General features: G+C 43.5%; 1 protein-coding gene across 1 annotated transcript in view; it reads left to right on the top strand.

The window, feature by feature from the left end:
• Positions 1 to 18146, top strand: part of LOC126285069 (transient receptor potential channel pyrexia-like) — a 136408-nt gene extending 118262 nt beyond the window's left edge. The window contains exons 13-15 of the mRNA XM_049984392.1: positions 953 to 1099; positions 8287 to 8388; positions 16182 to 18146. Of these exons, the coding sequence (XP_049840349.1) occupies positions 953 to 1099; positions 8287 to 8388; positions 16182 to 16475 (543 nt within the window). The 3' untranslated portion in view covers positions 16476 to 18146. The remainder of the gene's footprint in view (positions 1 to 952; positions 1100 to 8286; positions 8389 to 16181) is intronic.
• Positions 18147 to 21790: the final 3644 nt, after the last annotated feature.

The following is a 21790-nucleotide window of genomic DNA, read 5'->3' as shown; positions in this document are numbered from 1 at the left end:
GCTAATTTACTGAGATGTATATCGCCTAAATTTGCAATGATCCTAATAGCACAAGTACCTGAGGTCAAACGTTTCAGCAGATCCTCAGTGTGTTTTTTCCAGTTCATCTCCTCATCAATACATACACCTATCACTCGATCTGTTCCATAGTACAGCTGCTACTCAACCCAAAAACAAATCTCACAGAACGTTCTCCAAATGGTCCAAATGGCTCTGAGCACTATGGGACTTAACATCTGAGGTCATCAGTCCCCTAGAACTTAGAACTACTTAAACCTAACTAACCTAAGGACATCACACACATTCATGCCCGAGGCAGGATTCGAACCTGAGAGCGTAGCAGTCGCTCTGTTCCGGACTGAAGCGCCTAGAACCGCTCGGCCACCCCGGCTGGCAGAATGTTCTGGACCATCAGTTCCACGTAGAAATTGCTATCGGTGCCACACCGCTGTAATCAAAATTGGCACAAGAAAGCTCCTGATGTCTTTTGAATCTTCATTTCCGTAAATTTACCCTCAAAAATAAGGTTCAAATGGCTCTGAGCACTATGGCATTTAACATTTGAGATCATCAGTTCCCTAGAACTTAGAACTACTTAAACTTAACTAACCCAAGGACAGCACACACATCCATGCCCGAGGCAGGATTCGAACCTGCGGTAGCGCGGTTCCAGACTGAAGTGCCTAGAACCGCTCGGCCACTGCGGCCGGCCAGAAATAATGAAGAACCTTTGCTCTCGCGGTCCTTTGACGAAACGGGTTACGACCTGTCATGTGGTGCCTGCCCCCCTCTTCGTCCTCTCTCTCCGTGGCAGCACTCATTTCCACCTGACAACGGCTAAGCAGTACTTGGTCAAAAGCTCGCAGCATTTCTAGCTCTTGACGCGGCTGGCAGTCCGAGAACGTTCTGCTGCTCAGTGTGTATTGTGTGCTGAACTCCGTGTCGGCCGCAGGTGTTCGTGGTGTTCGTGTTGTTGGTGACGATCGTGCTCCTGAACCTGCTGAACGGGTTGGCCGTGTCGGACACGAACGCCATCCGCGAGGACGCGTCCGTGCTCAGCCTGGTCACCATGGTGCAGCTCATCGCCTTCTACGAGGAGGTAAGCCGCTTCAGGCTCAGTGTCGGCCCGTTGTTCTACGTACAGACAGGGGTCAGTGTGTTCTGCAAGAGTTACACTATGTTTTGCAGCAGCAAGCTTACAAAAATGGATTTTCTGCTGGCTCTGCCGTATATTCGATATACGGGAAGCTACGAGGGTCACCCCAAAAGAAATGCACACTATTTTTGTAAAAACACAGTTTTCATTCGGCATGTGTGAAAGTTTTACAGTGTGTAGATACATCCTTCCCGCTTGTTTTCTAACTTAGCTCAATCTGTTCCCGTGAGTGGCGCCATCACAGCATGTCTTCAAGATGGCTCCTACACTTGAGGTTCGTCAGAAGCAACGTGCTGTCATAGAATTCCTGTGCTGTGAAAACGAGAGAGTGGGAAACATCCACAAGAGGCTGAAAAAGGTGTATGGAGATGCTGCTGTCGATCGCAGTACAGTTAGCAGGTTACGTGATGAAAGCGGGCACGGCAATATTGAGGATTGTCCTCGCAGCGGCAGGCCTCGTACTGCACGCACTCCAAACAATGTGCAGAGAGTTAACGAATTGGTGACTGCTGAAAGACTCATCACAGTGAACGAATTGTCGCACTACGTTGGGATAAGGAAAAGAAGTGTTTGCAGAATACTGAAAGTGTTGGCGTTAAAAAAGGTTTGTTCCAGGTCGGTCCCCGGGATGTTGACAGTGTCTCACAAAGAAACAAGAAAAGCGGTATGCAGCGAACTTTTGGAACAGTACGAGAATGGTGTAGATGAATTTCTTGGAAGAACTGTGACAGGTGGTGAAACATCGCTCCATCACTCTTCACCAGGGACAAAGAGTCAATCAATGGAGTGGCATCATGCAAATTCACCTAAGAAAAAAAAATTCAAAACCACACCTTCTGCTGGAAAATTTATGGCTACGGTGTTTTTCGATTCTGTAGGACTCTTGCTTGTGGACATCATGCCAAGTGGAACCACCATACATTCTGATGCCTACGTGACGACACTGAAAAAACTCCAAGCTCGACTGAGTCGTGTTCGACCACATCGGCAAGAGCAGGATGTTTTGCTGTTGAACGACAAGGCACGGCCACATGTCAGACAAAAAACCATGGAAGTGATCACAAAACTCGGATACCCAACACTGAATCACTCGCCTTACAGTCCTGACCTGGCTCCATGTGACTATCATCTCTTTGGGAAACTGATAGACTGACTTCGTGGAACAAGGTTTGAAGATGATGACTCCCTTGAGCACGCTGCCAAGCAGTGTCTCCAACAGATTGGTCCAGAATTTTACCGTGCGGGTATAGAGGCGCTGGTTCGAAGATGGCGTAAGGCTGTTGAGAGAGATGTAAATTATGTCGAGAAATGAAAATATTGTTCCTAAAGGATGTATGTACACGCAATAAAACTTTCGAACATGTAGAATAAAAGATGGTTTTTTTTAAAAAAATAGTGTGCACTTCTTTTGGAGGACCCTCGTACTATGTTGAAACTTCTTGGCAGATTAAAACTGTGTGCCGGACCGAGACTCGAACTCGAGACCTGTGAAATTTGGGAGGTAGGAGACGAGGTACTGGCGGAAGTAAAATTGTGAGGATCGGTCGTGAGTCGTGCTTGGGTAGCTTGCCCGCCAATGGCAAAGGTCCCGAGTTCGAGCCTCGGTCCAGTACACTTTTTAATCTGCTAGGAAATCAGCGCAGACACCACTGCAGAGTGAAATTTCATTCTAGCTACTATGTTATTAAAATCCATTAAAACAGTCGCAATCGCAACAGGTGTTTATTTTCGTTGGCAACCAGTTTCGGTCTGTAACTTGGACCACCTTCATGCCGTAAGTACTGCAATACAGTATTAATTCGTATTCAGAGCGTTTTCTATAAAAAGATGTAGTAACGTGACTAAGAACATCTAAGATAAAAGCAACAATAACAACAAAATAAAATGTTATACACACGGCGGCGGGTAGTGGCGGTGGACCGAGTAAGATCGATAGAAAGACAGACGTCGACTAATGACACAGGCAGCGTTACTCGAGAACACATACCATACTGAAAGCCCAGCGCATCGCATACGGCATTACGTCATTGACAACCAATTATGTACTTATTACATGAGGTACGTTACATTAAATGCTATAGTTAAAATTTACAAGAAAAATATATACAAATATACAGGGTGGTCAGTTGATAGTGACCGGGCCAAATATTTCAATTAAATAAGCATCAAACGAAAAAACTACAAAGAACGAAACTCGTCTACCTTGAAGGGGCAAACCAGATGGCGCTATGGTTGACCCACTCGATGGCGCTGCCATAGGTCAAACGGATATCAACTGCGTTTTTTTAATGGGAAACCGCAGTTTTATTACATATTCGTGTAGTACGTAAAGAAATATTAATGTTTTCGTTGCACCACTTTTTTCGCTTTGTGATAGATGGCACAGTAATAGTCACAAACGTATAAGTACATGGTATCACGTAACATTCCGTCAGTGCGGACGGCATTTGCTTCGTGATACATTACCCGTGTTAAAATGGACCGTTTACCATTTGCGGAAAAGGTCGATATCGTGTTGATGTATGACTATTGTGATCAAAACGCCCAACGGGCGTGTGCTTTTTTATGCTGCTCGGTATCCTGGACGACATCATCCAAGTGTCCGGACCATTCGCCGGATAGTTACGTTATTTAAGGAAACAACAAGTGTTCAGCCACATGCGAAACGTCAGCCATGAGCTGCAACAAATGATGATGCTCAAGTAGGTGTTATAGCTGCTGTTGCAACTAATCCGCACATCAGTAGCAGACAAATTGCGCGAGAATCGGGAATCTCAAAAACGTCGGCGTTGAGAATGCTACATCAACATCGATTGCACCCGTACCATATTTCTATGCAGCAGGAATCGCATGGCGACGACTTTGAACGTCATGTACAGTTCTGCCACTGGACACAAGATAAATTACGGGACGATGACAGATTTTTTACACGCGTTGTATTTAGCGACGAAGCGTCATTCACCAACAACGGTAACGTAAACCGGCATAATATGCACTATGGGGCAACGGAAAATCCACGATGGCTGCGACAAGTGGAACATCAGCGACTTTGGCGGGTTAATGTATAGTGCGGCATTATGGGAGGAAGGATAATTGGCCGCCATTTTATCGATGGCAATCTAAATGCTGATTTCCTACGTAATGTTCTACCGATGTTACTACAAGATGTTTCACTGCATGACAGAATGCCGATGTACTTCCAAACCTGATGGATGTCCGGTACGTGTGGTTGAGGCGGTATTGAATAGCATATTTCATGACAGGTGGATTGGTCGTCGGAGCACCATACCATGGCCCTCACGTTCACCGGACCTGAGTCCCCGGATTTCTTTCTGTGAGGAAAGTTGAAGGTTATTTGCTATCGTGACCCATCGACAACCCCTGACAACATGCGTCAGCGCATTGTCAGTGCATGTGCGAACATTACGGAAGGCGAACTACTCGCTGCTGAGAGGAATGTTTTTACACGTATTGCCAAATGCATTGAGGTTGACGGACATCATTTTGAGAATTTATTGCATTAATGTGGTACTTACAGGTAATCACGCCGTAACAGCATCCGTTCTCAGAAATGAAATGTTCACAAAGGTACATGTATCACATTGGAACAACAAAAATAAAATGTTCAAACGTACCTACGATCTGTATTTTAATTTAAAAAACCTACCTGTTAACAACTGTTCGTCTAAAATTGGGAGCCATATGTTTGTGACTATTACAGCGCCATCTATCACAAAGCGAAATAAGTGGTCCAACTAAAACATTGATATTTCTTTAGGAACACCATTTTTATTACATATTCGTGTAGTTTTTAAAAAAACGCAGTTGATATCCGTTTGATCTATGACTGCGCCATCTAGTGGGCCAACCATAGCGCCATCTGGTTTCCCCCTTTAAGCTAGACAAGTTTCGTTCTTTGTAGTTTTTTCGTTTGACACTTATATCGTGAGATATTTGGCCCGGTCACGATCAATGGACCACTCTGTATAGTATATATATAAAATTCTGTGAATAATGTTTCAAACCAAATACTTTCATAATTTTTTAACACAAAGAAATGATTGGTTTTGTGGGCAGACTGCCCTCTGTGGGCAGTTGTACGAGCTCGCTGAAAGTAGTGTTAGCAGATATGGCTGCATTGGTTACCATAGCTCTCACCACAGACATGGTGTCAGTGGACGGAACGCTGAGGAGATGGCCGCTATCCATTGGCTTGGAAGTCGATCGTCCTGTTTCAGCTTTCATAAACGACAGTAACGAAGAAATTAATTGCCACAATACGCCTCCAGTGCTCAGCAGAAACAGCTGAAGCGATCGCTCACGAGCAATCTTAGCGGCTACAAAATAACCTGGTTATAAAACTCTGACAAGTGCTGGCTTCAAAATTTCTTCGAACTATTTAGCATTACACGGAATATTTATTATAATACTCCAATGGTCGTATAAACAAATTCTGTGTGAGATAAAATGAAAATAAGATCTACGTTTAAAAAATACAAACAAAACGTAAAATCGTCATGTTTACTGGTGACAGAAAGCCGTGTAATAATGGAACCACATTTAGTACATGTACATGAGCGTAACGGAGTGGTAACCGTTTCCTTGCAAAGACTCCGCTCGTCGCTTTAAGCTAAGGGCACCTGCTTATCTTTATATTTCGGTAATAATGCCTAGCCAAAAATCAGTAATACTCGTGAGTATAATCTTTGCCTGGATATTTCTCCATACTCCCGTCCAATTAATGTGAGGTTATTTGATCGCGATAGGATGCTTAGGTGCCCCTTGGATGAATTGTCTGTAGAATCTTGCACAGAACTGCCTTAATGTTTCCATTTAGTAGATGCAGACATACCTGTAAATTCTGCATTCTGAATGGATCTAAACTGACGGCATTAAATGTTGGGGTCGAAACTTTCAGAAGATCTTGTCTGTGAAGCTTACTGCACCTTCGCTGATTATCTTGCTGATTTGTTTGTGATATTATATTGCTACCTAAGACAGTCTGCCCATAGATCTGTAATTAACATTGTGTAGAGACTAGAACCTTTATAATTTGTAGAAAAATGAAACTGATGTGGATTATTGCTTCAGGGTGTTCATTTTCATTGAACAGTAGGATAGGGTTTGTGATGACCTCAACCCATATGAAAAATAATTATCAAAATCTGAACTGTGAAGTCATCCAAAATCTTAGATGGAAAACCACACTCTTTGTTATACTTCTCAATTGGTCACGATCCCACTTTGTTTATGAACTGAAAACTCTAATATTCACGAGAAACTGCTCTGAAATTAACCTGAACCGACAAAATTGTGTATATATTCTCTAAAACTTCAAAGACATCTAAGACAATATCTGAAAGGAATTAGAAAAGGTGACAAAATTTCATGAATCACACACAATACTGTTAATAATTGCATGAACATTGGAGGGTTCACCAAACATCTGCCCACTTTTGAGTATAACCAGTGTCTCTTAATACTACGACTCGTAGCAATACAATCTCAAAAACTTTTATTAGTGGGTAAACAGTCTCTACGTGCTTTGACAACTGACATTTATAATTCACTCTCACGTCAGGAAATGCACCAATACGGGAATAGCAGCTTTTGCGTTATTGGTCAGAACGCAAGCAATTATGGCGGTCTTCGTAATTTTCGCGCGACGCCATATTTCGTGACAAAATACTCTTATTAGTCACCGTCATATATCTAGTCTCATAACAATACATAAAACTACATAAAATAACTACAATTATTTTGACATGCAAGGAGAATTAGTTCTAATGAGAGGAATAAGTTTATATTTGCTGGTGTTTCAACAATGACTACCAGGCAACTTTTAATTCACTGATTGTAATTTTATTTTCGTTAGCAGAAAGCAAACATAAACTAAACAAAGAATTTATTTGAATAGAGTCTGTAATTCTTATACTTTTAATAGAGAAAGAAAGTTTCTAGGTCAGGGAATAGCGTTCCGCGGAATCTCTTAACTTTTTGTTGCATACGAAGCGTTGCGTTGGGCAGCACGATGTCGGCGGGTTACGATAATGAGAGCAGGATACAGGCAGTTCCGCTGGTTAATGTTCTCTGGCGAAACGCAAATGAAGTTCCGGCACAGCTGTATCATTGACCCCGTGGTGATTAACAAACCACAACCAATGTACATTATGTAGACATCGCTCGTTTTTACACTTTATGCACTGTGCGTGACGCTATCGTCCATAATTACACAGTTCGTCACATTCATATAGTCTTAGCCACAAATACACCGTTCATAGAATAGTTCTTGCGTGAGAAGCACACCGTAAATAATGTCCACTCTGTTCTCGCATTTCAGACTTCGACAACGTCACCGAAAGTCATTTATATTGCACAGTTAATTAAAGTCTTCACTTTCACGGCTTGATAGAATGTGATAGACAACAGTTTCACCACCCAAAACCAATACCAGCAAAGTTCATTCGCATAAAAGCACTGTTCGCGTCGGCCACAACAAAGTATTGTTAGCGGCACTTTCACAGACCGGTTTATTTGCTCTTAAAGTTCGCTGGCGATGGCATTACATACCGCAGTGGTAAAGAGAATTAACAATCTGATAATTCGGTATCACTGTCCATACAATTACGTATTCTTTTCATAACACACAGTACATTTTTTTCGCGCTCGCTTCACAGACACACCATCCACCATCCCCTCTACTACACAACAACCTTTCGACTATCGATATCACTATCGCTGTCCCCTGTCTATAGATGTTATATCGTTATCGTAAATTACATAAATCTTCATAAATGTTATTGACTGCATTTCTCACAATTAATAATATTGCAAAACAGAACTTTACAAACTTTACCACAGGTACAAAGCAATAAACATATTTATCAATTGGCAAACGAAATAATCACAATTACATCTTTACATTTAAAAACCACAGTAGACTGTTACATAATCACAATAAGAAACGCCCATATGAACAAAAGAAAAAGAATAGAAATCTACAGAAAAAAAACACGAAAAAAATTTTACATGCGTAATTAGCAATGCTTTCGCAGGTTTACGTATGTCAGCAGGTAGGTTGCCAGATTAAGTCTCCATATCAACGTACGTGCTTCTTTGACTTCTTACAGACGCTGCACAAGCTGGGCTCACGCTGCCATTTACCGGAATTTGCTGCCAAATTCATCCGTCGCCGTCACACAATTTTTGATCCGGACTTACCGCACAGACAGGTAAGAATATGTTCGTTCAGAAATATTCTTAAGGGCTTCCTATTTGTTCACACTTGACTAGTTTGTATTGGGTTGCACATGAAACAATAGGGCAAAAGCTTTATGGATTTATAACAAACCCCTGCTCTGACAGCCACTTGGTCTAGTATAGTAGATAAATGCAACTTAATGCAGACAACAAACAGAAAGGACGCATATAATGTCTGACTACAAAATACATGGTAAATTTATGGAGGGTGTCAGATCGTTTCAATAATATCTCGGAGTTTGCAGTTCCATTTTTATGTACAATACTGGTTTCTTGCCCGCGGCTACGCCCGCGTACGCACATGTGACATACGAGGATCATTTCAAAATTCTACCCTGTGCTAGATAGAACAGAAGAAAATGATTTATTTTACAAAATATTTTATGAGTCTCGAATACAATCCCCGTTCCTCCTTATGGCAATTTCCATCCTTTGACAACTTTTGTATTCCGAATAGGTCACCTTCATTGTTGAACTGTCTAATAACTGGAGTCACGTCACTGGAAGCTACAAAACCTTTTCCTCGGAGCTCGCCGGCCGCAGTGGTCGTGCGGTTCTAGTGCTGCAGTCCGCAACCGCGGGACTGCTACGGTCGCAGGTTCGAATCCTGCCTCGGGCATGGATGTGTGTGATGTCCTTAGGTTAGTTAGGTTTAAGTAGTTCTAAGTTCAAGGGGACTGATGACCTAAGATGTTAAGTCCCATAGTGCTCAGAGCCATTTGAATCATTTTTTTTCCTCGGAGCTGTTCCTTCAATCTGGGAAAAAAATCAAAATTTGGTTGGCTACTATTAGGAGTGTATGGCGAGTCGGGCCGTGTCCGTGTATGTCGAGCATTTCTCTCACTGGCAGGTCAATATGTGGTCTTGCATTATCGTTCAATCTGAAGACAACGTGTGAGGCCTTCCTTGATGAAGTGGGCACAAAATATTTTGCGGAAACGACTTACAGTGCGCGCCTGTTGCAGACTTCTCTTGGGGCACGCTGTTTGTAGTTATTATTCCATTTACGTCATACGCAAAGATGGTCATCAGTTCCACCTTTGATTGCTGGCGGTGGAATTTCTTTGGATGTGGAGAGCCGAAACTTCTCCGTTGTGGCTACTGAGACTTCATTTCCTGCTCAGAATCTCGTATCCACGTTTCATCAAGATCAACCAGCCCTTTCAGAAACTGTTATCTTTCTGTTCGATAATGTTGAAACTATTCTGTGATTCTTTTGCGACCTCCTTTCTGTCCTTCACTCAGATCATGCGGAACCCATCTGGCAGCAACTTCTTTAAGTTTTCAATTATGAATCCGTAAACTGAAGTGACAGACATTCAGATCGCACATCCAATTTCCTCGCATGCTTTTCGTCGATCCTCTCTCAAAATGTCATTAACAATAATCTGAGAGGTGTAGTCTGTTGCAGTTGATGGCTTTCCACTTCTTGCTTTGTCCTCAGTGCTTGCCCAACCTTTACGGGAACGAGCAGAACCCGCCGCTGTGGTCAAGCGGTTCTAGGCGCTTCAGTCTGGAACCGTGCGACGGCTACGGTCGCAGGTTCGAATCCTACCTCGGGCGTGGATGTGTGTGATGTCTTTAGGTTAGTTAGGTTTAAGAAGGTCTAAGTTCTAGGGGACTGATGACCTCAGATAGTGCTCAGAACCATCTGAACCAGTTGAACGAGCAGACCATCGTGATACTGTGCTACTATACCATAAAACTCTCTCAAGGCGTTCTAAATTTCCGTTGGGTTCTTGCCCACGTAGAGATCCGATTTTGATGTGGAAATGCTGGTAACTACGTGTAATTCGACCTGACTCGATTTCAACTGTCATTTTAAAACTGAATTACGCACGACACAGGCACGCGAACTAGAAAACAGATATACGACCGCTTACAACTGACGTGAATTTAAAATTGATTACTCCACCGTAACCGAAACGGACGCACATGCGCAGTGTGAAGGTCTTTTGAAATAACCTCGTATATTTTACACTGGCATCTGATTCCCCATTGTTTTGTACCATGCGTCTCTAGGGGGGGGGGGGGGGGGGGGGACGTTGTCTCAATCTGTGATATTTAGCCGTGTGGCATGGCGTTTGGCCCGAAACACTGTGACAAGATTATTGGTTTTCCGGTATAGTCATTCTTGCGAGCTGGATGACGAGTTGAAGAATAGATTGCGTTTCAAATTTTCAAATTATTCCTCCTGTCGACAGCACTCATTACTTCCTATGAATAAAGAGCAAATTTTGTTTTTCGAGTAAGCCGTTTTCTGAATCCTACCTAGACGATAATGGGCACTAATCCCAGCGTGATGAACGTAGAGGAATTATGGGCATCTAGGCGCGCAGTCCGGAACCGTGCGACTGCTACGGTCGCAGGTTCGAATCCTGCCTCGGGCATGGATGTGTGTGATGTCCTTAGGTTAGTTAGGTTTAAGTAGTTCTAAGTTCTAGGGGACTAATGACCACAGCAGTTGAGTCCCATAGTGCTCAGAGCCATTTGAACCAATTATGGGCAAAGTTTAAACGAATTGTAAGTCGTGCTCTGGAGAAGTGTATGTTGAGTGAGTGGATTAAGGACGAAAAATGCGGAGTAGAACTCTCGGCTCAAAAAAGAACACGCAAGTGATAACAGTTAGTAAGGTTCGTGTGCCTGTAAAAAAAAAAAATGGATGCTCGAAGCATACAACTACATCGTACCTTACCAAAAGATCTTGCCCAGAAACCGAGATAATTCTGGTCCTGCGTAAATTGCTAAGCGGGTCGAAAATTCTATCCAATCACGTTTTGACCATTCTGTTGTGGCAATAGAAGATAGCAAAAGGGCAGACGAAGTTTTAAATTTCGCGTTTAAGAAATCATTCGCGTCGAAGGCTCGCACAGACTTACCGTCGTTTCACAGTCGCACAGACTCCTATGGGGCGGACATAATAATAGACATCGCTGAAGCAGAGAAGAAACTGAAAAAATTGGAATCGAATAAGCCAAAAGGCCCGGTTGGATTCCCAATCCGGTTTTATCGAGTGCAGTGCACTCTACTGCAGTGGTCCTTTACTTAGTTTGCATTTATCGCTAATCTGTCGCCCAGCGCAAGGGCTCAAGCGACTGGCGAAAAGCGCAGGTAGTTCCTGTATATAAGAACGGTAAAGCAACTGACCTGCCAAATTACAGACATCAGTTTGCTGCAGAGTTCTAGAACATATTCTCAGTTAGAATATAATATGACACATGCAGAGGTGCTTCATGAACTCAAGTGGTAATCCCTGGAATGAAGAAGACATTCGTGCTGCGACTGACTGCAGAATGAATCTACTGTCGGCAACGTTTATTTCATATACGGACCACATAGAAAATATAAGACACATTAGGATTCGTACAGAGGCGTGTAGACACTCTTTTTCCCTCTCTCTATTTGCCAGTGGGGCAGGAAAGAAAATGACTAGTAGTGATAAGAGGTACCCTCCGTCATGCACCATGCGGGGACTTGCTGCGTGTGTATGTAGATGTACATTCAGATATTTCATTTCTTCTGAAGTGGTATCACCTTTGTGAGCTTCTAGTGTTTACGTACTGACCTTTCGTTGAGATTCGTCTTCTTCTTTAGTGTACGAGTGTAAGTCAATTATTATCAGCAATTTAATTATATTTTTGTTTATTTAGGTATCACTGCCGTTTTACGTTGATGACTCATGCTTTGTTTATTTGTTTAATATCTTTACAATTTTCAAGCTGCTAGGTTACGAGGGTCAGTCAAAAAGTAATGCCTCCTATTTTTTTTCTACGTTTAATTGTCAGGAAATTTAAATGCAATTACATAGGTTGAAAACCACAACATTGAGGATCATTTTGTCATTTTTCAATGTAATCTCCGCCCATCTCTACAGTTTTGGTCCATCTTTGAACAAGGGCATGTATCCCAGCACGGTAAAAATCACAGCTCTGCTTCCTAAGCCATTGACGCACGGATGTTTTGACGGCCTCCTCATCTTCAAAATGAATCCCACGATGAGCTTCTTTTAGTGGCCCGAACAGATGGAAGTCTGATGGTGCCAGGTCAGGGCTGTATGGGGGATGAGGCAAAACTTCCCATCCAATTTTGACAATCTCGTCAGAGGTGTGACGACTGGTGTGTGGTCTTGCATTGTCATGTAAAAGAAGAACATCTGCCATTGATTTTGTTGGGCGAACTCGCTGAAGACGTGCTTTAAGTTTTTTGAGGGTTGTGACGTATTGAACAGAATTTATTGTGCATCCCTGCTCCAAAAAATCAACCAGAATCACACCCTCTGTATCCCAGAAAACTGCCGATCGCACAGTTTTGAATTTTTTCTTCCTCGGCGAGCTTGTGTGACGCCACTCCATTGACTGCCTCTTTGATTCGGGTTCAAAAAAATGCACCCATGTTTCGTCCCCGGTCACAATTTTTTTCAGAAACTCATCTCCCTCCAAACGGAAGCGCTGCAAGTGTTGGGAGGCTATTGTTTTCCTTGCCTCTTTATTCTGATCGGTTAACCGAGGTTAACATTCTTGGAACCCACCATGCACAAACTTTTGAGTACCCCAATTGTTTAATAATCGTGATCACACTGCCTTTACTAAGAGAAATAATGCGACACACTTCATCTGCAGTCACCCGACGGTCACCACGAATGATGTCATCAACTTGCTGAATGTTGTGTGGAGTCACTGCACTCACCGGCCTGCCGCTCCGCTTTTCGTCAGTCAACGGTGTTTGCCCTTCAGCTTCCTTACAACGACGAACCCATCGTCTAACAGTGCTGACATCCACTGTCACAACACCATACACCTTCTTCAGTCTTTCATGAATGCGTATGGGCGTTTCACCTTCTGCATTAAAGAATTCAATCACACAACGCTGTCTCAAACGAACATCGATGTCGGCCATCTTACAAACTTCTGCTGTGCTGCCACCTGTTGACACAGAAAGTTACTACTGCAGTGGATTGCAGAAGAAGGTTTGAGGAATGGCGCCAAATTCAAATTTTTCACTTAACTTAATTTTTTTAAGTAGAAAAAAATGGGAGGCATTACTTTTTGACCGACCCTCGTAGTTTTGTTATCGCTGCCGTGCTGTTAATCATGGCTGCTCCGCTGTCTATTTGCACTGAAGAAGAGCAACTTTCAGTCATTAGTTTTTTGCAGTCGTAGGCGTATCAGGGGCCGAAATTCATCGAAGACTTTCGATACAGTACGATAACAGTGTTTTGCCACAACGGAGTGCCTACGAATGGACTGAAAAATTCCGAAATGGTCGCACAAGTGTTACGCACGATGAGGGAGCCGGATGACCGTTTACCGCCACAAATGAAGAAACCATTGAGCGTTCACGTGAAATGATTCTCTTAGACAGACGATTATCTATTGACGAAGTGGCACATCGTCTGCAAATTAGTCACTGTTCTGCGTACGAAACCATCCACAACAGACTTGGGTTTCATAAAGTTAGTGCAAGATGGGTCCCAAAACAACTCACACAGTTGCATAAACAAACAAGCTTGGATATCTGCAAAAAAACAATTGGACCGCTATGGTAACGAAGGGGACAACTTCTTAGAGAGGGTCATTATTAGCGACGAAACATGGATCCATCATTACGAGCAGAAGAGTAAACGGCAGAGTATGCAATGGAAACATCCAAATTCGCAGTGCAAGAAAAAGTTCAAGACCCAATCGTCCGTAGGAAAACTGATGGTTACGGTTTTTTGGGACGCACAAGGTCCAGTACTGGAACATTGTGGGGAAAGGGGTACAACAATAAACAGTGTGCGTTACAGTGAGATGCTTACTGCCAGGCTAAAGCCTGCAATTCGAAGCAATCGCCGAGGGTTGCTGTCAAAATGTGTTGTGTTGTTGTAAGGCACTGCCCTTTCGCACACCGCTGCCCACTCTGCTGAAACGCTCCAGAAACTCAAATTTGAAGTACTGGATCATCCTCCAAATAGCCCCTTCTGACTATCATTTGTTTGGTCCACTCAAACAGGCGTTAAGGTGCCATCGATTTGCCTCTGACGAAGCAGTGAAAGAAGCGGTGCATTCCTGGCTCGCAACTCAAGGGAGAACTTTCTTGTATGAGGGCATCAGGAAGCATGTACAACGAGGAGACTATGTCAAGAAATAACGTTCTTGTAAGTTTCCTATTTGATTACAGTAAAATTTTATACTACTTTTCGGATAATAATTGACTTACCCTCATACGTATCTCTCAACAGATATCAACTGGAAGCTCTACATCGTGTCCTGTAATGAGCTTCATCTGTTTGCATGTTCCAGTCGATAAAACAAATAAACATTTTCTTGTTCGTTTATATGATTCTTACTCCAATCATGCTGAAACAACTTGCAGCATGTCTTTTTCCTTTGCGATTTCTGAACCCAAAATGGGAAGATCTGTGTGACTGCTAAAAATGGAGCTATGACATCAGCTGGCATATGAGGTGTGATCAAAAAGTAACGGAAACTTTTTAATTTCGTGCGATTTATATATCCGAGTTTCCATTCTTTATGTTCTTGGTACACATATCCCTGATGTGCGTTTGCATTTTCAGCTTTTTGAATATTTAGTTTATTGTAGACAATCAAAAAGGTTGTATATATGTTTTGGAGTGCTTGGCCAGATTTTATTTTCGAAAAGGATGGGTCAAAGAATTTGAATTACATGTTGCTTGAAAAAATGGAAGGAAGTGCAGCGCCGCAATCGAAATGTTGACTGTAACTTTTGACGAATCTACTATGAGTAAGACAAGACTTTACGAATGGTATAAGCGTTTCAAAGAAGGTCGAGAAGTCACTGAAGATGACGATCACCCTGGACGCCCTAGCACAGCAGTTACTGACGACAGAGTGGAAGCAGTAAAGAAAATGGTTCTGGAACATTGCCGAATCACCATCAGAGATATTGCTGATGTTGTCGACTTATCCTTTGACACAGGCCAGGCAGTTTTTCGGATTTGGACATCAAACGTGTAACAACAAAGATTGTTCCGAAATTGTTAAATTTCAACCAAATACGAGGTAGCGTAAACGTAGACGTAATGAGAAATTGGTGAATGATGTCGACAAAAATCCAGAATTTGTAAAGAAGGTTATACTAGGAGACGAAACGTGGGTATGCCGTCGAAACGAAAACTCAAACGCCCCAATAGAAATTGTCTGAAGAGCCAAGACCGAAAAAAATTCGAAGAGTTCGATCACATATGAAGCTTCTTTTCGTTCCGGTGGGACAGTGCATCGTGAGTACCTTCCTTATCATATTACGGTAGAATAAGGAATACCACCTAGAAGTTATGCGCCGTCTGCGTGAAGCAGTCAGAAGAAAACGACCACAATTGTGGCAAATCGACTCGTAGAAATGGCATGATGGGAATGCTCCTATTCACACCTCCATACTTGTTCGTGGCTTTTTGACAAAAAACAAAACTGCAATGTTGCCTCAGCCATCGTATTCGCTGGGCAGCCCTCCTGCAGGTTCTTTCGATTCCCGAGGCTGAACGGAGCCACGAAAGGACCTCATTTACCACAATTCATGATATAGAAACAGAATCGCTAAAGCAGCTGAACATCACAACGAAAAGTGAGTTCCAGATGTGCTTCCAAAGTTGGAAAAAGCGTTGGCACAAGAGTATTGCATCTGAGGAGATTACGTTGAAAGAGACTAAGTTAATGTTGACGAATAAATAAATGTTGTTTAAGAAAACAAATTCCCGTTACTTTTTGACCAGCCTTCGTATACCGTGATTACTTTGTGTGTTTTGCAGGTGCACGCTTTTCCAGCGAGTGGCGAGGTGAAGTTCCTGCTGGACGCCGAGACGACGGAGTGGTTCTCCAGCTACCGCGCCAGTCGCGACGTGCTGCGCGCAGCTGCTGCCCTGGTCACGGAAGCGCACGAGGCCGGCGACGCGAACCAGCACGTGGTGGACAAAGTGGCCGCCTGCGAGCGCTCCGTCCAGTCCGTGGTGCAGGCTCAGCGCGACCTGGCGCGCCTCCTCAGGCAGGCCGTGGCCACCATGCAGGAAATGCGGCGCACGGGACTCCACGACGACAGCGACTAGGGGCCCCGACTCGATCAACTGCCGGCACTGACGTCTGAGGGCTCAGGTCTGTAGGTGTCTCACTGTGGGCTCACCTACTGTGGCAGGGAGCCCCAAGACGACATCGACTATGGACTCCATCCAGCTGAACTACCGCTACTAGCGTCCAGTCTGTAGGTGTGCCAATGTGGCCCCACCTACCGTGGCAGGGAACTCCCGGACGACAGCGACTATGGACTCTGTCCAGGTCAACTACTGCCACTATCATCCAAAGACTCCAGGCTGAAGGTGTCACACTGTGAGTTCACCTACTGCGGCAGGGTGTTCCAGGACGACAGTGACTACGGGGTCCGTCCAGCTCAACTACCTCTACTAGTGTCCAGTATCACATTGTGAGCTTATCTACTGTGACTGATGATTCCACAGCGACAGTAACTGGGAGGTTCTGCCAGCCCAATGGCGTTTCCTAGTTTGTCCCATTCTGGGTCTTGTCAAACATCACTAGGAACTCCTGGCACAATTACAGTGTCTGTAGCCTGCAGTCTGCAGGCCTCTCACAGGGCAGCTTGTTATCTGCGACGTCAGTGGAAGAGTCGCCAGTAGTTTATTATAATGGCACAAATAATCTTTCACTCTTCATGGGATTTACCCTCTTGTGAAACTTCCCTACAAATTGGAACTATTTGCCATACAGATGCTCGCAGCTTTAATTTTGCTTTCTTACGGGATGAAATACTCATATCTCTTTGGTATTCAGAGGATCTGCTATTTCGACTTCTCTTAATTGCGAGAGCGCCACTGGCCGAAATTTTCGCACTGTCATCTGGGCAATCCAAGACTCCCAAGAAGGCACTGCGGACGCTTCTGATCTCACGAAACGACCGAGTTGTAGTTCATCTAGCAACATCTCCCAGATATGAATATTATTTGAAGATTCTAATAGAGAGATTATGAATGTACCAGCTGATATCTAATACTGCCACTTCCTTTCTCCAGCTGAGACATTAATAATGTACTTGCTGTTGAATGTGGTAAACTATTATACACGCTCATAGCAGCTCGTACTAACGAAACTCGAGGGTGACTGTCACCTGCAGTGCCCCAGCTCCCTGTTTTTTTATTCACTGTCCGAATGGTAAAGGCGAGCTGTTTGAAAATCTCGGCCCACTACACAGCTGATGCCTCTTCAGCCAGATTCTAAAGCTTCTCTATTGCAAGGGTGCTTCTCTATTGCAAGAATTTGGGACAGAGTTTCCAGTTCCAACATTTGCCTTTCAACCAGTGAATTTCGCTGGTAGGTCTTTTCCGAGACGCCTTTGCCTGTGGTAATGCAACACTTCATCGTCCTTGCACCATTTACGAACTGTAACCCACTTTTCTTTCGCTCACACGTTTAGCGCTCTTTTCTGGTGTCTCAGAACAAACTAAGGGCAGATCCAATTGTCCATATATACATCACTTATGATAAAATTACTTTGTATTTCCTGACAGCCACGTTGTAAGTTGTACATATAAAACAAATGAAACAAAAACAAACAAAGAAACATAAAAACGCCAACTATACTGTACAGGTTCACTGCAGCTCGGGCCCGCGCCCCACGGAATTTGAATCCGCACCAGACGTCATGTACGTCGAAGAGCGCTAGAGGTCTCTGCACCATCGCGCCGTAAGCTGTGGCGGCGCGCGCTTCCTGGCCCGCTTTGTGTGAGGGCGCCACAGTGGAACACGTGGTTCCAGCGGCCAATAGCGGCGCCCCCGATCATCTATTTAAGCGCCTGCGTCTCGCTCAGCCAGCCCTTCCATCCTCTTTCTTCCCCACCTCCCCTCTCTTTGCGCCCCTTCTCTCCCCCCCCCCCCCCCTCCCCGAGTCCTTTTGCATTTTCCTCCTCTGCCTCCTCTCATCCCCTCTCGCGGCTGCCCCTCTCCCCCTTTATTAGTCCTCTCCCTCCTTGGTCCCCCCCCCTTTTTCGTTTTTTTCCTTCCTCCCTCCTTGTTCTTCCCCCTCCTCCAGGTCCCCCCCCCCATCTGCCCTTGGCTAGGGTGTGTCATCTTTGTGCCGCCACTTTCGTGCGGTGTTTTACTGTGAGTGTTCCGTGTTGTGTTTTTTGGGAAGTGTTGCGAACGGCCATCATACTGCCGCTGGGTGTGCTTTTTATCTCTTGCGAACAGAAACCAGCCTGTCGCGGTGTTTTTTAATTGTGTGTGTACTATGTTACTTGTCTGATTCCTGTGTCTTTTATTAACATTGCCAACCCCTTTTGCTTTCTGTTTTATCTTTCCGCATTTTTCCGCCATTTTACGCTTTACGCCACCGATTTATCGCCTGTTTTTCTTGTTTCTTTTCTTCTTCCGTTTTTAAAATAGAAGTCTGTAGGCTGTAGAGCAGCGTACTAAGCTGCTGCCAGCCCACCCCCTTCGGGGGGAATTGAAAATCAATAAAGGAAAAAAAAAGCTCAGCCAGTCAGTCTAACCTTGCGTGCATCTCTGGACATATCGCATCACCTAAGACAGCGTATTTACTTTCTTGTTCTCTGTACGTGTGTACGTGGTTGTCTAGTTAGGTTGTCTTGGGACTCTGTTGTTCTGATCTTGTTGTTGTTAGTTTGGTCCTTCATTGGTCGTGTCCGTCCTCTCCCGTTTGTGTTGTCATTCGCGGGCATTCCGTGGGTCCATCCGCGCTTTCTGTCACATCAACCCCGTGACCGCTCCGGTTGTAGTCACAACAGAAACAATACTTGGTTAGTGAGAAAACTGATTCACAGTTTTTGTGTTTGTGAAACTCCCATTTCACTTATCTTTATGAAAAAAATTCAATGTCATGAAATAATCTTAGTAAGGGAAACTAATGCTACGTATTAAGACCATTGTCCACCCTAAGATCGAGTGTCACCTGATGACGTTGCTAACACGTGATGTGGTAAGGAAAATACATGTACATCTGCATGTCTTCTCTGCAGCTCTTCTTAGCAGAGGGTGCATAGAGGCACTTTCAGATTATTTCTGAACCATTCCACTCTCCAATAGCAAGTGGTAAAGTCGAACACCTAAATCTTTCCGTGTGAGCTGTGAATTCTCTGACTTTATTACAATGGTCATTTCTTCTTGTGTTGGTGGGAGTCAACAAAACATTTTAGAATTCGGAGGAGAAAGCTGTTGGCTGATATTTCGTGAAAAGATCTCGCCTCGATGAAAAAGTCTTTGTTTGAATAACTGCCACCCCAACTCGTGTATCATATCAGTGACACTCACTCCCTCTTTTCGTAATACGAAAAGAGTAACGCTTCTCTGAACTTTTCCAATGTCGACCGTGAATCCATAATGGTAGGACAACACACTATTCAGAAATACTCCATAAGAGGAAGGACAAGCGTAGCATAGGTGCTGACTTTGGTATATTTGTTGCATTTTCTGGGTGTTCCACCAATAAAATGCAGCTTTTTCTGTGAGATGGTTCCAATTTAAGATGTTCGTATTTGTAATCTCTAGGTATTTAGTTGAATCGACTACCTTTAACCTTTGTAAGGTGTTCAGGTCTATTTTAACCCACAAGGATCCTTCACAGCCTATCAGTATGTAAATATTTTGTTTTAATAAATTTCCTTCATTGTCTTACTTTGTCCTTTATATTCTGATAGAAAAAAAAGTATTTTAGAGTTTTTGTTGGCTGAGCGGCGATGCTTCTGGGAAACATGGAATTCTCAGGGAATTACATTTTTCCTATAAAAATCAGGGAAATCTCAGGGAATTTCAGATATTTCATAAAATCTCAGGGAATGCTGTGTTTTTAACCTAACATTGAAATGGGGTTTTATTAATATTTATAAATCACAAATTTTAAAAAGCATAATGTCTCAAAGTGCGATTATTACATGAATATTATTCTAGATAAATTATCAGTGTTTAAAATGTGCGGTTAAACTAACTTTATGGCTGGTACATAGATTAGCTGAGAGGAAAGAAAAGTCATTATTGTAGTACGTTGTCCCTGCCCCTTCCCCGCTCACAATTAATTTATCAGGCGTTTCCTGACACAATTTTCCTCCTCACACTTGGAATTCTCAGAGAACTTTTTTCCGAAGTTCGAATAGCTACCCTGGTTTGACCTCCACAGAAATAGCAGAACTTCTTAAGTTATTCGGGTCTTTTTAGACTCTACGTATTTTAACAATTATTTTTACGGAAACATCTGACAATATTCATTTTGTCAACAATGGAATGGGTATTTGTGTAGTCCAGAGGTTATAAAAAACTGAAGTCATTGCTGATTTGAACAACGAAATGTCTTTTTCTGTGGAAAGGGAGGAAGGGCCTGGGACCATTGTTTCTTGAAGGAACCAGTTCAGTTTGTAATATGATTCGCTTCTACCCAGTCACTTGTTTTCTATCTTCAAAATTCAGTTATTTTGTAGTGGTTTTTTCCTTTTGCAAGATGATGAAACAGACTGCTGAACACATGTGACGGTGATGAAGTAGTGTCAGAGTATAAAGGTAACAAAAGTCATGGGATACCGATATGCACATATACAGATGGCACTAGTACCGCGAACACAAAGTAGAAAAAGGGCAGTGCATTGGCGAAGCTGTCACTCGTACTCAGGCGATTGGTGTGAAAAGGTTTCGAACATGGCTCTGACCGCTCGACGGAAATTAACAGATCTTGAACTCGGAATGGTAGTTGGACCTAGACGCATGTGATATTCCATTTCGGAAATCGTTAGGGAATTTAATATTCCGAGATCCGCAGTGTCAAAAGTGGGCCAAGAATACCAGATTTCAGGCATTACCTCTCACCACTAACAACACAGTGGCCGACGGCCTTCTTTTAACGACCAAGAACAGCGGCGTTTGCGTAGAGTTGTCAGTGCTAACAGACAAAAACACTGCTTGAAATAACCGCAGAAATCAGTGCGGGGCGTACGACGAACTATCCGTTTGGACAGTGGGGCAAAATGTGACGTCAACGGGCTATGAAAACAGACGACCGACGCGAATGGCTTTGCTAGCAGCACCTGCAGCGCCTCTCCTGAGCTCATAGCCATATGGGTTGGACCCTACTTGACTGGAAAACCGTCACCTGGTCAAATGAGTCCGACTCCAGCTGACGCTGGAATTCGAGTGTGAAGCAGAACCCACGAAGCCACTGACCAAATTTGTCAACAAGGCACCATGAAAGATGGTGATGGCTGTGTTCACATGTAATCAGCTGGGTCCTTTGTGCCAACCAACCGATCACTGACTGGAAACAGTTATTTTCGACTGTTTGGAGACCATTTGCACCCATTCATGGACATCATGATCCCAAGCGATGATGGAATTTTTATGAATTACAGTGTGC

Source organism: Schistocerca gregaria, chromosome 8, assembly GCF_023897955.1.
Source record: "Schistocerca gregaria isolate iqSchGreg1 chromosome 8, iqSchGreg1.2, whole genome shotgun sequence".
Taxonomy (NCBI): Eukaryota; Metazoa; Arthropoda; class Insecta; order Orthoptera; family Acrididae; genus Schistocerca; species Schistocerca gregaria.
This window is presented reverse-complemented; position numbering and strand designations above follow the sequence as displayed.